At 35.6% G+C, this 16,344-nt stretch overlaps 2 protein-coding genes across 2 annotated transcripts; both read right to left on the reverse strand.

Moving 5' to 3' along the window:
* Positions 1-8,437: 8,437 nt before the first annotated feature.
* Positions 8,438-8,853, reverse strand: LOC123003179 (G-protein coupled receptor Mth-like). Its single transcript, XM_044394819.2, has 2 exons — positions 8,603-8,853; positions 8,438-8,541 (listed from the first exon to the last, which is right to left on the reverse strand). The coding sequence occupies exons 1-2, from the start codon at positions 8,695-8,697 to the stop codon at positions 8,451-8,453; spliced, it is 186 nt and encodes a 61-aa protein (XP_044250754.1). The 5' UTR covers positions 8,698-8,853; the 3' UTR covers positions 8,438-8,450.
* A 512-nt stretch (positions 8,854-9,365) lies between these two features.
* Positions 9,366-10,481, reverse strand: LOC108065945 (probable G-protein coupled receptor Mth-like 3). Its single transcript, XM_044394820.2, has 3 exons — positions 9,981-10,481; positions 9,768-9,918; positions 9,366-9,547 (listed from the first exon to the last, which is right to left on the reverse strand). The coding sequence occupies exons 1-3, from the start codon at positions 10,479-10,481 to the stop codon at positions 9,366-9,368; spliced, it is 834 nt and encodes a 277-aa protein (XP_044250755.2).
* Between the last annotated feature and the right edge of the window lie 5,863 nt (positions 10,482-16,344).

Below are 16,344 nucleotides of genomic sequence, written 5' to 3' on the forward strand. Positions count from 1 at the left end.
AAAAAATGTCAGATTACTTAAGGCTTAATCGATAGTTAATAAAGTGAGTGGAAATCGTTGTGCTGGTGGCATTTACCCAGTTAAATTTTAAAAAAGGTTAAAAAAATGATTTTAAGATGTGTTTATTTTATTTAGCTCTTTTTAGTATTTTTATTATTTATATTTTTTGTAGTATGTCATTTATCATTACAGTGACAACTTTTTATAATAAAAAAAATTGGAAGCAAACATTTTTTTATGTTTATTTCTTGACATAGGTTATAAATAAAAAAATAAAAACTTAAAAAATTGTTTAAATTTGTTTGTAAGGTGTGTTTCAAAATTATACGACACCAACACACTTATTTTTGGAAATTTTTTAGCGTTGTTGTTGTCTATAGAAAGCGAAACATTTAAATGCAGATCGAAAGAACAATGTATGATGTGTACGAAAAAAAATACCACGCGTCCTTCATCCTCTTTTTAAGGATTTACCGCTAATTTTTCGAAATATAGTCTATTTTTCGGCTATGTGCGATCGTTTCATAATTATACGACACCATCGATTTTTTCCGGTTCCAATGATCAAACTTGACCGAAATTTTTTTTCTGGTTAAATATAAACCAAAAGGTTCCATTTTGAGAGTAATCCAGCCCAAAGGTCCTTTCAATCTTCAACCAATACATAAATATTGAATATGTCTCTCTACACCTTAAAAAAGTAGTTTTTCGAAGTCATATCCCACAATTCGTCTTAACTTTTGTCTGGTCAATATTCTTAGCACTTTTGAATCAAATAAAAATCCTTTTCAGTTCATTACATGCACGAAACAGACCTCAAAAATCTTTTTTTAAAGGATTGCCCTTTTGGAACCAAACTGTTTTATTCCAAAAATATTTGATTTTGGGCGATACTTTCTGTCAGAATGCAAAAATTTGTTCTTCAAAACCTTAATAAACTTTCCACATTTCACGATTGGAACATTTTAAATGCGATCACCAGTCTGCGCCCCCCGAATGAAATCCCATGGAGAAAACACTCAAATTCGTATGAAAAAATTTCGAAAAAACTTCAAAGTGGCGCAGACTGGGGATCGCATTTAAAATGTTCCAATCGTGAAATGTGGAAAGTTTATTAAGGTTTTGAAGAACAAATTTTTGCATTCTGACAGAAAGTATCGCCCAAAATCAAATATTTTTGGAATAAAACAGTTTGGTTCCAAAAGGGCAATCCTTTAAAAAAAGATTTTTGAGGTCTGTTTCGTGCATGTAATGAACTGAAAAGGATTTTTATTTGATTCAAAAGTGCTAAGAATATTGACCAGACAAAAGTTAAGACGAATTGTGGGATATGACTTCGAAAAACTACTTTTTTAAGGTGTAGAGAGACATATTCAATATTTATGTATTGGTTGAAGATTGAAAGGACCTTTGGGCTGGATTACTCTCAAAATGGAACCTTTTGGTTTATATTTAACCAGAAAAAAAATTTCGGTCAAGTTTGATCATTGGAACCGGAAAAAATCGATGGTGTCGTATAATTATGAAACGATCGCACATAGCCGAAAAATAGACTATATTTCGAAAAATTAGCGGTAAATCCTTAAAAAGAGGATGAAGGACGCGTGGTATTTTTTTTCGTACACATCATACATTGTTCTTTCGATCTGCATTTAAATGTTTCGCTTTCTATAGACAACAACAACGCTAAAAAATTTCCAAAAATAAGTGTGTTGGTGTCGTATAATTTTGAAACACACCTTAGTTACTTTGGATGACAATATTATTTTTTTTAAATCCATTACTAGTCCGCTTATTTCTTTTCAGTGCAGCAGACACATTTTCTTCAGTGTTATGTGAGTGACGTTGCCTCCACTGCGGTTATTCTTGGTTGGGTTCTGTGTGCGGCATATACTATATAGAGCAGGGAGTTCTGGTACATAAAAGTTTGGGTTTCTTGGTCTACCAACTGCCTACTCCCACTTCTTTCTTGTTCGTGTTGCAGGCCAGCCTTTCAGCAAATTGCGTAGTTCGGCCTCTCGGTCTTTGTTGTTTCCTCTGCTGGAAATGCAAGAAAAGAGAAAACATTTCACCCGGCCCACAAGTTTCTTTCTTGGCATTTTCCGCCTTCGGCTGTTATTCTCCTTCATCAATGTGGGTCGTCTGCTGCTTCTTCTCTGTATTTTCTTCTTGTTTTCACGCTTTTCCTGCACTGCATAGTGATGAGTGTGTTTGTGTATGTTTTTTGTTGCGGCGCGTTAGTTTAAAGTTTTTTTTTTGTATTTTGGGAGGGAAAATGGGGTGACGCTTGAATTTTCCAAGTTGCGGCCAGAGCCTTCTCCTCTTTTTTTGTGGCGTCCCCTGGTTTTCCGAGCAGCGGTGAAAATTCTCTTTGAGGTTTGAGGTTTTATGTTGTCAGTTCTCCCTCTTCTACTTCCGTTTGCTCTTCATCATCTTTGCCTTTTTTCCAAACAGTTTCTACGCTTTTCTAATAAAGTGCCTTACCCGCCGAGTGGAATGAGCTGAAGGCTTGGTTAACTCGAAAATTAATTGCAATTTTAAAGCTTTAATGGCAGGAAAGTTAGGAGGAGCAAAAGTTTATGTTTATTTTAATTTTATTTGATTATTTTCTTCTAAAAGTATCAAATCTAAAAATCTAATCTAAAAATATTAGATATTTTTTGTATTTTTGTCTTACTTGCCCGTTAAACATTTTAACCCCCAAATTATAGTTTTAGGGTTAAGGTTATATACAAAAAAATTGTATTTTAATTTGGTTTATATTTTTTTACAACACACAATATTTTGATTCAAACAAAAATAATATGTATCTTGAAATATATTGTAATTAAAATGAGTTTTCACATTTATTTCACCATAAAATGGCCACCACTTTAAATGAAACTAAAACTTTTGTGAAACTTCTGTGAAAGCACTTCTAGATATTTTTAATTAATTAAATAAAAGCATATCATCCACGAGTTTCCACTTGTCCAAATGTTGCATTTTACCTCCACCATCCCCTCAAAAATCAAATAAAAGCAGGGATACCAACATTTCAGCTATTCCTGACTTTCCACTTTCAGTTTCACTTAAAATGTCAATCACAACATTGCCTGCTGTCTTTTTGCCCCCGTCTTCCCGTTTTAATCTCAACCCTTCTTCCATCTGCGAAAGCCGAGGACAATTAAAAAACCGTCAGGATTAAATATATTTGTAATTATGTATTAGCTGAAAATGCTGTGCGAGTTTTCCACAGTCTTTGCTTTTCGTTTTCCTTTGAGCTTTGATGCTGCGACTCAGGTTGTTGTTGTTGTTGTGCTGCTGCTGCTGTAATTGCTCTTGGGCTGATAACAAACACCAATACAAATGCAGACGCACAAATACCATATCAGAGGACTCCAACACATAGAAAATCCCACTGCTATGTGGAAGATTCTGGTCCTGTACATAAGGGAGACAAGGGAAAGGACGCAGACAGGAAACACAAGAAGCGGCAACACAAGAAGAATCTTCGAAGCCGGCTTGCATTGACAACACATACACTTAGAATTCTAATTTAAATTTAAAAAAACATAAATTAAAAAAAAAAGTGACAAGAAAAAACATTTTGTTTTTATGTGGTATTTTAAAGTACTATCGTTAAAAATGCATTCAAAGTTGAGTTATTTATAAAAATTTTTAGTTCAATAGGGATTCTTAAGAATGTTTATTTAATTTTAATTTTTCACTGACAACTTAATTTTTTAGAAATATTAACTAAAAATGTTTTTTTTATTGTATTGCTGCAGTGAAATTTTTATTCTTTCGGTGTAGTCGAAACCTCTGTTCAGCCTACGCACAAATACAATAACACCCAAACTCACACAGATGCAGAGTAATTATGTTTCCCCAGCAGCTTCTTCCATCCCCCCACCACCCTCTCATTTGGGTCCTTGATATTTTTAGTTGGGCAGCTTCTTCCTCTTCTTCGACTCCTTGTTTTCAGTGCATGAGTATTATTTCCCGTCCCTTTCCCCCACCCCTCTGCCATCTCTTTCACTCCCACGTGGCCTCATTGACAAGGCGCTGCGGCTCAATTGAAATTTGAGGATTTTTGTCTCAGTGCCCTAATTAATTTTACGTACCATGAAAATCATTGTTTGTTGCTTTTGCTTCTATTTTGTTGTTCGCCGCTGTTGTTCTTTGTTGTTTCGTTGTTATGCGTAGAGTAGGTACATGAACATAATGCAAAACTGAATGTGTGCTTCTGTTTTCGTGAGTTTTTGTGGAAGGGAAAGGGGGAGAATCAGAAAAGAAGGTCAAGGGTGAGACGTGTTTATGCTATCTGCTGTCCTATTGTAATATTTCTATTTTACCTTTCGATTTTATGGACATTTGAAACAGGAATAAGGATTTTTTTTATTTATTTCCTTATACCTATTTGTAACATACTAGTTCTCCTTTTTTTCTTTACTTAATCAATTTTGTAGGTTGTATATTTTTTTTTTTTTAAATTTTTTTACTTGTATCTTTATTAAATATATTTATTTGATCATTTAACAAATTTAGAACAGTTTAGCTTTCTCCCTGACAGGGATCTTTAATCCGTTCTATTGTTACCTTCGAAAGCAATCTTCTTGTAAGCATTTTTTGTTTGTTTCTTTTCCTCAAAACAGACAGTCTTTCTCCTGTTGAATATTCATTTTGTGCATTTGCATTTTTAGCACCCTGAACACACTGTTTCGCAGATTTGGCGAGAAACCAAAGCTCCGAATCTGAAAATTCCAGCCAGAGTTGTACTGCCCACATCTCGTTGCTTGGGAAATTTGAGAAAATTAGGTTAGGCCTTTCGTTTTCCTTGCTTTTCCCTTTCCCCCACCTCAAGCTCAATTTCTCTGTGCTCGGTTTCCACGCTTTTTTCTCCAAGGTAATTAAATGCTGGCCGGCTGGACCGCAGTTACCAAGGTGGAAAACGTAAAGGGGGTGGAAAATGGCAAGGGCGGGGGGTGGTGTTTGGGGACTGCTAATCAGCAATCCCAGTCGATCTGGTTCTTTCTGGCCTTTCGGTGGGTGGATGGGTGGTGGAAATTATGCAAATACCCAGCGACAGCGTAAATTTTCTATAATAAGGAATGTGGAAATTGTTTTTTCATTGCTGCATTTGGGAAATATGTTCCCGGTCACAGCGAAATTTTAATTAAAACTTGGGCGACTTCAAGACTTGAGTTGCATCACAGATTAAGTTTCAAATTTATATTATTGGATTAAAGTCTTTAACTATGGGTTTTACCTTTTCTTATTAATTTTCGGATTCCCATGCCTTCTCAATTTAAAATGTGTTTCTATAGCAGCCATTGGGTCACATTTTTGTGGCTAATTAGTTGGATGTCCTATAGCTTCTTTAAAAATGATTTATTATATATTCTTACTAGTCCTGGAAGTTCTCAGGTACCTTTTTTCACTGCAGCATCTATGATTTATTCACATGCCGCATGATTTGTTGTCTCTTTTGGTTGCTTGTCGCTGTGACCATTAAATTAATTACAATTTATCGATTTTCAAATTGCAATCTCAACGGGCCATAAAAAATATCAGCCCCAAAACATTGTCCGTATACAACCTCCTCGTCTCATACTTCATCGCATATCATCACGAAAAAATTCCGCAGCACGACCAGATAAAGAACCAAAAAAAAAAAGAAGGGACGAGAGGTTAGGAAGCTAGGATTCTAACTGGGACTGGGTCAGGATTTAGGTGCGGGTGGCTTTTTGCCAGCGGCCCCAATGCGTTGCATCCACATCCACATGGTAGCTGGCAAAAAAATCGTGGCCTCTGGTGTATAGATATAAATTGTTGGTCTGCGCTGCAAGGGGAAGGAATCAGACACTGCGTATACGTAATAAGCGAGGAATGGGTAAAGGAAAAAAATTCGGGGGGCGGGTAAATGAGGGGCTAACGAGAGTATTACTTTGTGGATAGGTAAAGGGTATGTCTAGGGTATGCTCAATAGTACGGGGAGTAACTAAAAAATATTTCCTAATATAAGATAGAATTTTTTTGGATTTTTTTTGTTGTATAAATAAATAAATTAAAGATAATGTAACTCGTATATTAAAATATAAAATAAAAAATTACTTACTTATAGTTATTTATTATTTAAGATATTATATTTAGTATTACATTATTTTGTTCAATAATATTCCTAAAAGTGTCTATTTTTTATTCGATTCACATTTTATTTCGTAGAACTTTTACCTCCTGGTCAACAGGCAGCAGGAGCAATAATGAAAAATATATGTGAGCACCATTAAAATACATCAGATAGGCATAGATCACATGCTCAGCGGGTCTTCCTGCGTGTGTGTATGTGTATGTGTGTTTCGGTGTGGGTGTGTTTGTGAGGGAGGTCCTGCTGGTCATTTGCTTGCCACATGCATTGACATTGCTGCTGTTGTTATTGCGTTATCTTTGCTGTCACAGCAACGTCAGCCGATGTCCGTCCATCCTTGTTTTTTTCTTTCCTAATATGTGCATGTGTGTGTGTCACCCTCATGGGGGTGCGTGTGTGTATGAGGGGTGAGAAAAAGGGGGAGTTGGGGCTGGGTTAGCTATATATGCAGGCTAAAGTGGATGGCTCGTTAGTTAGATGTGAGATGTAGCTTCAATGTAACTTTAATGAGGTGTTGCCTGGATTATGGAGAAAATCCTAAGACGAGGAAAAGGTTTTTCTGCAACATTTAACCCAAATTCTTTGAAAATGTAATTTAAGGTTCTTGGTACTTTTTGCTACCTTTTGGTAATTCTAAAATTATTTAGAAATTTTTTACATGTCCTTTGGGCAGGAAAAATCAAATTCACTTGAGTCTAAAAATATCTTTATATTTCTAAGAAAAGCTAGTCTTATCTCTTTTTATGAAAATAAAAATATTCAACAATTTTGTGAGGTAGAATAATGCAATTTTTTATTTATTTGCACTTTCTATACAAATACTAAATCCTTTAAATTGCCATTGGCCATTTCCTTAGCACACAGCTTATTGGCAGACAAATTTAAGTAGCTTATCTCCAAGAACTCCAGGTTATCGGAGCAATTTAAACTTGTTCCAAGGCAGGCAATCCAAGCTCAAGAGCCACTCGACGTGTCCTAGTTGTAACCAAGCGAAGAAGTCAGCAGGATGGGGGCCGTAAACCCCTGGCCAGAAGCAACTTTAGTTCGCATGTGTTGTGGTCTTCCATCACGAGGGAAGGAGGGAGTCCTGCCAAAAAAAAATCGAAAGTAAGGGAAGTACGATGGCTGAGGCCCATCAAGTATGCGCACTGTTGGCCCTGCCAACCAAACCAAACCTACCGAGAAAAAAGAGCAAAAACTGAGCTACGGGAAAAAGTAGCCGTTGTGTTGTGAAAAGTGCCACGTTACTTGGCCCCAAACCATTTTCCCTACCTACTGGCAAACATTTTTTCTCTTTTTTTGGGGCCCCAGCGAAGTGCGTGTGTCTGCATTGTAAAAACTTTTAATGGCCAAAAACGGGCAGGGCAGCGTTCCCTCGAAGCCAAGTCTGCTTTTTGGCCCCCTGGGCTGCTGCATATGTGAACCACAGGTGCTTGAGTCCAAAATAAAAACCCCATGCCCAACTCCTTTCCTCTTTTAATATTTCGGTAACAACTTTACAGCTGTTACCTCAATTCCCGGCTATAATCATTAACATTATTGCTCAGATTGCTGAGGCGAATCACTGGCTTTAAGATTTTTTCTTTTTTGCCCTCCTCTTTGTTACATTCCTTATTTGGCGCCCAATGCATTTTCAATATACAGTTGACAACGTCGACAATTTATTTGCGCTGGGGCCATAAATCAAAAATGCGTAAAAATTTTTACTTCGTACGCAACGGACAGGATGGGGCACGCCCACAAGAACCCAAACCGAAAAAATTGAGGAAAAAAGTGTATATATAGGGGAAGGCCCATTATCATCATCAACAGTCAGCAAAATGGCCCAGGCGGAGGTGGGCTTTCTTCTTTTTTTTTGGAAGGGGCAGGAGCATTCGGAATAGCAACAAGCAGGCGCACCTGAAGCTCACAGCTTACCGAGCGAGGGTTGCCACTGATGTTTCGGGAATTATTAACATTTTTGTAAGTCATAACTAAGTAGGTACACAAAAAATTAAAAGATATATTATTAAAATATTATTTTTAACTCTCCGTAATAAAAACGTATTAGTTGTTATATGCCGAAAAATGTTGTTATGCCAAAAACTCTGGATACAGTATATAGTATATAAAATATTTAAAATTAAAAATAATGAATAACCATTTTTTAAAGATCAATTTTAATTTTGTAGGATAGTTCGTAACAAAATATGAATTACTAGATATTATAATTATTAATCTTCAATGGGCTCTGTAAATAAAAAATTGTAATAAAAGGGTGATTTAAATATTACTATTTATTTGAAAAGCTTATCAGTGGTAAAATGAGTTTCATTACCTATTAAAGCACACCTTGATTAAATTTACGGAAATTTGCGGAATTCTCGGCCGAAAAATCTTCCGCACAGTCTTCCACCATCTCACCCTTGATGCTGTTCGGGAAAATACAATAATGTTATTTGAAGGTTATTTGAAAATTCACCAACTACTTACCTTTTTCTTAGAAGTTGCATTGTGCTGCCATTCAGAAGAATGAGAACAAGTATGATGATACCCTGGGACAAGGCAATGTAGTCAATAACCCGCATAATATAATAAGGCAAAAAGCGCCCGAAAATCTCCAAACTGAACGACACACCAATGAAGATAAAGACCCGCAGAAATAAGCTGTAACTGTAATAGGAATTTGAAATGGTTTTTTAAAATTATATGCTAGCAACATAAAATCATTGGGTTTACGTCTGCTTGTTGATCGTGTTGATTGTCAGCTTTTCTTCTTGGTATTAAGTTAAGATCCTAGCCGTTCGGATAAACATGGTTACGTTGAGAGTAATCAGCAATAGAATTGGACCATTCAAGTACAGCCATATAGCATAACCCCAACCTAGGATAAAACATAATGCTTTAATTATAGGGCATACGATAAATTAAATCGCAACTCACTAGCGATAAAACAAACACCGTGGCCCATGCCAGGATTCCAGTCTTCGTTCTCTACGACATTATCAGCGATAAAAGTGATTCCGGACAAGATCGCCGCTATGCCCCAAACGTATGTGTTGTAAGCCAAAAACTGGTTCTCAGGCAGGAAGCGGTTTGTCAAGAAATTGCTGCCATTAAACGTATTCCATAGGTGCAGACTGATGATGGAAAGCCAAAGGAACAGGGAAATGAAGGAGTAGTAGCTCAGGTATGCTGAAAATAATATTTAAAATTATACAGTTTATTATTTTCATATTTGAATTTTAAGATTTAGTTAACCTGCTAAACTGCATAAATCCGTCGATAGATTCCAGAAGTTGAGGAACGAAATTAGATGGTATAGAAACAGGCAGACCATACAGCAGATGAAGCACTTGTCGAGCACGTTTTGAGCCTTCTTAAGAAAATAGTACACGCTGATCGTAAGAAGTATAGATATCAGTGATATTATCATCGCTGTGGAAAGAAGAAAATACGTAAAATTAATTTTTAGAGGTAATTTTTCTGAATTTTTTTTTATATAAGAGCATATATATAAGAGCATAAGCTTACCAAGCTTAAGCTTACATAAAATTAATTTTTTAGAGGTAGTTTTTCAGGATCTTGTTTTATGTAATACTAACATTATTTTCAGTTTTTGGATGTTTTTTGGGTATATATAAGAGCATAAGCTTACCAAGAGTCTCCCATATTTTAGATTCCTCAACGAAAAGAGGACAAAAGTGGGGCATAATTCGAAAATCGTCACCTAGAGTTTTAACATGTTGAAGGCAGTATTCCCGCTTTTCTATGAATATGTTGCCAAAGTGGAGAAGAAAGGTTCCATTCTAAAAATAAATAATGAAGATTAAACTCGTCGTTTGCGGCCTATGAATAAGCTGATAAAAACCTCAAACAATGTAAAGTCGTTGAAAAGCATTTCGTGATCTATGTAGTGCATTTCGTTTTCACATGGCTTGGGCAAATCATATTGCAAAATGAGGTCTTCTTTGAAGTGCTTTTTGGCCACCGTTCCGTTGCTGAAGGTTACGTTCACGTATGGATCGATCTTGTTTATCTCATCCATGGTCATGTCACCATGGCAAACGCCGTTAAGGGTTTTGTGATTTTCGAGGCAGCAAAATCTGATGCAGGTCCTTAATTTGCAAACACATCCTCTTACGTGCCTGCCCACCGACTCCTTTGAGCCACCCGGCAAAAGTTTATAATCATATTCAGACCACAAACAGACGGGAATGAGTAAGCCTTCAAATAAATACGATCCATTTGTCAACTTTTCACCTGCCGAAATATCTACAGTGTCGTAAAAGTCACAACCGGGAATTTCCCCGTTTGTTTCTTGCATTAAAAGCACAAAAATAGCGCTTAGCGATCCGAGAAGGAGCTGCATTGTCCTGCAAATAACTAAAGTTTAAATTGATTTTAAAAAGAAATAAAATAAAATAACTATAACTATAAAATCTTAAAAAACACTCACCCTGAATGAGAGCCCGACAACGATTTAATTTGTACTGATCCATGTCCAAAAAATTGCAATAAAAGATACCTCGGTCAGAGCTTAAAACTATTAGGCGTTTCCTAAGAAAAAAACGCCTATTTTTGATAAGTCTGCACAGAGCTTTTCAAATTTTTTGAGAGTCCGCCCCTTTAAAAAAAGTAATAAAGAATTGCAAACAAATATTTTAGCAGAACGTTAAAAGAGAATACATATTACATTAGTTATAAACTATGAAACATTAAAGTTGCAGATGAATAGAAAAAATATAGAGGAAATTTTAATATTAAAAGGGAATAACAGTGTAGCAAAAAAAGGGGAAATCCAGTAATATTTGGAATAAGCTCGATTTATTTTTATGCAGAGCATCACCCAATCAAATTATAATTTATATATTAACTTTAACTTGCCAAAAGGACGTTGAATAATTCTTATGGTCAGCTAACTTCCATAAAAAAAATAGTTTAAATAAAAAAGCAGAAATTATGTCTTTTAATATATCCCAAGTTCTTAATAAACCCTCGCAGTGCCACCCCTTTTTGTGAATATTTTGGGGCAACAACGTTGCAATAACAACAGCAGTAGCAGCACGCACACAAGCACAGTAGAAGCTGCAAGGAAGCCAAAGGACGTGGACGAGAATTGGATAAAGGAGGGAGAAAGGTGAAGTGGAGGTGGAAGGGGGCGTGGCCAGGGGCGGGTAAGGGCCCCAAAGGTGCGTACAATCATTTTATTGATTTATATGCCGAAGCTATTACAACTGACATTCGAATTTTCCAACGAACTTTGGAAAAGGAAAAGGGAATTTGAGGGTCGGGGGTTTTGTGAAAATGGCAAGGGGAGCAGCAAAAGTTGCGTGTGGCAAGTAGCAAGTAGCAACCCGAAAATTCGCAGTTGTTGCTGCTGTTTTTTGTGCTAATGTTGCTGCTGTGTCTGCTCGTGTTGCTTGTATTTCTGACTGATTTTATAGCTGCCCGGGTTGCTGCTATTGTTTTTGCATTGTTGAGGCTGGGACTCGTGGCCGAATGTCCAAGTTGCCCCAGCAACGTGCAACAGCAACAACAACGGCAGCAGCAGCAGCAACATCTTTGAAAAAGCAGCAGCAGCACAGCCACAAAAAAGCAGGAAAAGTGGCAGCAGAAAGATATGCTACTGGCAGCTTCTTTATATACTTGGCCATAAGACTCTCCCCCCTCTTATAACCGAAGCCCCCCCTATTTTCTTTATGAGTAGCACACTTTTAGGCGAGGCCTTTGTCTTTTTAGTTTACTTACTTCTGACAGGAGGGGCGAAGGCGACGGCGACTTTACTGAATGGTAGGCGTTTTCAGCAGGGAAAGAGAAAGATCCTGGCAAAAAAGGAGGTGGAAGCCGAGAGTCCTGACAGTCTGACAGCCCACTCGTTACTTTGACAACAACTACCCATGCCACTTGAAAAGGCAAGAGCAAAAACCACTCGACTCCTCTTCATCCCCCAGAACTTTTTCGTATCCCTGAGATACTTTTGCGCGCTGCGCTTTTGCACTTTCACTTTCATTTTCATTCTCGTTTTCATTTTCCGTCTTTGGTATATACAAATAGCTGGTAATAAGGAAAATCAATTCCCTCCCACTTTCCTTTGCACTCCAACAATGTCACTGGGCCAAAAATTAATTAAGGTCGCAAAAAGGGAAAGTATCTGTGTAGCTCTCTCTCTATCTCTTTCTAACTTTTCAACTGCCTCTGTGTGTGTGTGCGCGAGCTCTAATTAAAATTTATATATTTATATATGCGCGATAAGTTTTTAGTGGCTTACTTCGACTTTGACTTCTTCGTCGCTGGCTTCTTCGTTTCCCATCTACGAGGAATATTTTCTGAATTTGACAGGGGACGACAACTGGCATGCGAGTGTGGAAATCCGGAATCAAAGTGAAATCACTTGAAATATTTATCAATCAATGAGATAGAGTCTTTGGGGGAAAATAGCTTTAAGCAGGGATACGGTTTTAAAGAACTTTAAGGTATTATTGGAAAAGCAACAAAGCTAAAACTTTAAAAATTTCGGAGTACAAATTTGGAGTAAAAATATGGGAACAAAAAATAAATTTTTGTCAAAATATAGGTCTTATTTATTACCTTCTTAAATTTAATTAATTAATAAGCAATTTAATAATTATAATAACCTCACTGGTAAAAAAAAAATGGTAAATGTCACTATTTTACCATTGTTTCAATTATTTTTCCCAGCGAAATAGATCCTAACATGAAAATAGTAAAATCGTATATGGCGCATAGTTAATAATGTTTTAAATATTTTTTAGTAAATTCAAAGATTTTTGTATTTGATTTGACTAGAATCTTGTAATAATAATTTACAAATTTGTTTTTTTTTTCGAGTGAGCGCCTAAAGTATTTACTTTAATTTTGAAATGCAGTTATTTATTGTCATTACAATCAAAAATATTACTGTGAACTTAAAAGAGCATTCTGCCTCGTTAGGAAATAATATGGGCATGGCTCAGGGGTCAAGGGCTAGGTTCTGATACTATTTTGTGCTCGGGGGTACCAGGTTCAAGTCCCGCTGACACCACAACTTATTTTTTTTTTTTTTTGATTAGTAATTCTTACAACTTTTTTTATACAATATTGTTCTTATAAATGTTAAGGAAATGTTAAATACGCTTCTTAAAAACTTTTTACTTACTCTGCCTCAGACGGTTTCGAACCGGGGTCCTCTCGCGTCAGAGGTAGATGCCTTACCCATTGATCCATCGCACCATGTTACGCGCGAGTGGATAAGTTCAACTTAAATGTAAAGTTAACACGATCCATAACACATATAACTTTTTAAAACTAAAAATGCTACGTTTCACTCATACATTTTATGGAAATTTAATTTAATATTATTTGAATCTTGACTTTCAAAATAATTGTGTCAAATAAACTTTTTATTCAAAATAAATTGCGAAAGTATTTAATCGGATCAGAAAAAACATTGATTATACTATGTATATAACTTACTATTTACAATACTAAAAACTACTATTGCGACTTTGGTTTTCAACATCAGTAATATCATTTCAAATATAATTCCCTTCGATTTTATTATTTTTATATTTGAATGAAGGTTTAAATATGCTTTTTATTAAAATCAATGATTTATTTATTTGATTTAACTATGAAAAGTAGTAAATGAAATCAACTAAAAAAATATTTGATTTTACTATGCGTTTTTTTTACCAGTGCTCATATCTACTATCCCAAAAATTCCCATCACGCTCCAAAAGCCCAACTAAAATCTCTCCCCTAACAACTTGGCAACAAGCTCTTACCAAAAACCCATAAAACTGTCGTGAAACAAATATGACAAATTTTAAGCAAATTGTAAGCCAATTCGAGATATTAATTACATACATCGTTAATTTGTGGCATTACAAGCACGACAGCTAAAAGAACTAATGAGGAGGAGGAGCAGGGTAAGGAAAAGGCCAACCCTTAAACAGAAAAATAACGAAATAAAAGGAAATCCATAACACAGTTTCACAACTCCAACTCGAAAGTAGTGAAAGTAATAGCCAGGGAAAATATAAAACTTTCTGACACACTTTCTCACAAAAACACACACATAGCAAAAGTAAGGGAAGCAGGAAGAAGACACTCTTATCCTGGGGAAAACTGGGATAAAGGATATGTGTGTCTGTGTGTGTGTGGGTGAAAAAAGTGCTCAAAATAAAGGGGATAAACATGTTGAAATTTATTATATTTAGTTGTAAATATGCGTGTGCGTGTAAGCCCCCCAGAAATCCAACCGTACTTGGTCTGGCGTTAAATGAGATATTTAAGTCATTCGGATGCTGTTGGCTGATAAGCAAATTCAGGTCAAGCCCTTTTTTTGGCCCTTTCCCATTTTTACTCCTTTGCTTACTTGGCCTGTGTGTGGCCCAAAGTAGGTGAATAATAATGGCCCAGGTCTGTTTATAATTTGTTTTTATTTCGGTCAGCAAAAAAGTTTTACTTTGCCTCGTATTTTGCATACATTTTCGCAAAATAAAAGGATAATTACTTGCTATTTGATGTGTGTGTTTAAAATCAGTTTAACTTAAAAGTTAAATTATGTAGCCATATTACATTTGGCTACGTTTTTGGGTTTAATAGCTTGAAGAGAATTTGGTTCTGCCAAATAAGTATAGCATACTTTTCGGGTGAAATCATATGAAAATTGGGAAACTTATTGTTAATCTATTTTTTTAATTATTTTAACTCGTAGTAAAATAGAAATTTTTAAGGTTACAGTAAAACTATGAAACAACAAATATAAATAAATATTACTTTCGTATAACTTACCCCTACGTTAATTTAACTAATACTTAACAAAAAATATTTCTAAACATCTGTTGAGATTTACATTTAAATTATTCTTAAAACTCTTTAGTAAAATATCCCTAACTTCAATATTTAATGTAAACATTTCTATGTTTTACCCCTTCCTAACCCTTATTATATAATCTATTGTTAATTGCATACAATTACCCCCAATTTATCGTTATCTGCCCTCCTGTCTGCCGTCAGTCTCTGCCAACTCAACCTATAAAAATGGTTAATATATGTCAAGCCCGAAAACTAGATAAAAATAACCAACAGATGATATTCGCCAGCTAGCATACGCATAGTTCGTCGGTGGCCAGACCTAGACTAACATAATAATCATCATAGATTATATAGAATCAGCCACACGCTTCGCCAGCCAGCCCCAAAAAAAAAATAAAAAAAAACCTACAACAAACTAAACAAACTATCAAAATACATACATTTGTGTACATATAGACACATGCGTTTGCCGGAGAAAAAAATAATAGTAGTTGTTGTCGGCGAAATAGAACGCACGATCGGCCAGATAAGATTCGGTCGTTTAGTGTGGGTTTGCTTTGTCAGACGGTTTTTATACGGGGAATATATATAAAGAATCATAGAAGAGAGGCATAGTCTACAAGCTTCGATCGAACCACGCACATTTTCTCTCCTCTCTCCTTCAAAGTTTCTCACAAGTTTATGCTACACCAAAAAAAGTTTTTATATGGCTTTATTTTAACAGATACCGGAATATCTATGGTGTATGACGATCCCAATTTATGTATAGATATTAACAAAAATAATATAAAAACTTAAAAAAAAAAAATTTTTTTAGCTAATATTCTATCTAATTAATTTAACATTAAAATGGAAAAATATAACTAAATTCAGCGAAATTTTAATTTATTATTTTATTTTTAATAGCATATCTCTTTTGACCTTATAAAATTTGCACTTGATCGCACGCACCTATTAATGGGTCTACTTCTTCCAAATCTTTATCTCCCCCTCTCTCATACACTCCCCAAAATTCTTATCTAGAAATATACGCACATGAATAGTTCTCCCTTGCCAACAATAGTTAAAGCAAATTTTTTTTGTAGTTCTCTGGTTGCCTTTTCGGTTGTTTTTTATTTAATGGCTCATACCTTGAACTTCACCGAATTTTCGCCATTTGTTTTGAACACTCGCACGTTTTGTTGTTGCTGTTAATTTGTGTTTTTTTCGCATTTCTATTTCGCGAATGCTGATAGTTTGTTATTGTTTGGCTCTTCATGCTTGGGGGTGTGCGAATTTGTTATTGTTTTCTTTAGTCTCTGGATCGTAATCAATTTTGTTGCTGGTACAAAATAGTTTTGGATGATTTATATTGTGGTTGCCTTTTTTTTTTTGTAAAAAGGGGGAATTCGAAGATTTGATTGGCGTGACTC

This window comes from Drosophila takahashii, chromosome 2L, assembly GCF_030179915.1.
Source record: "Drosophila takahashii strain IR98-3 E-12201 chromosome 2L, DtakHiC1v2, whole genome shotgun sequence".
Classification (NCBI taxonomy): Eukaryota; Metazoa; Arthropoda; class Insecta; order Diptera; family Drosophilidae; genus Drosophila; species Drosophila takahashii.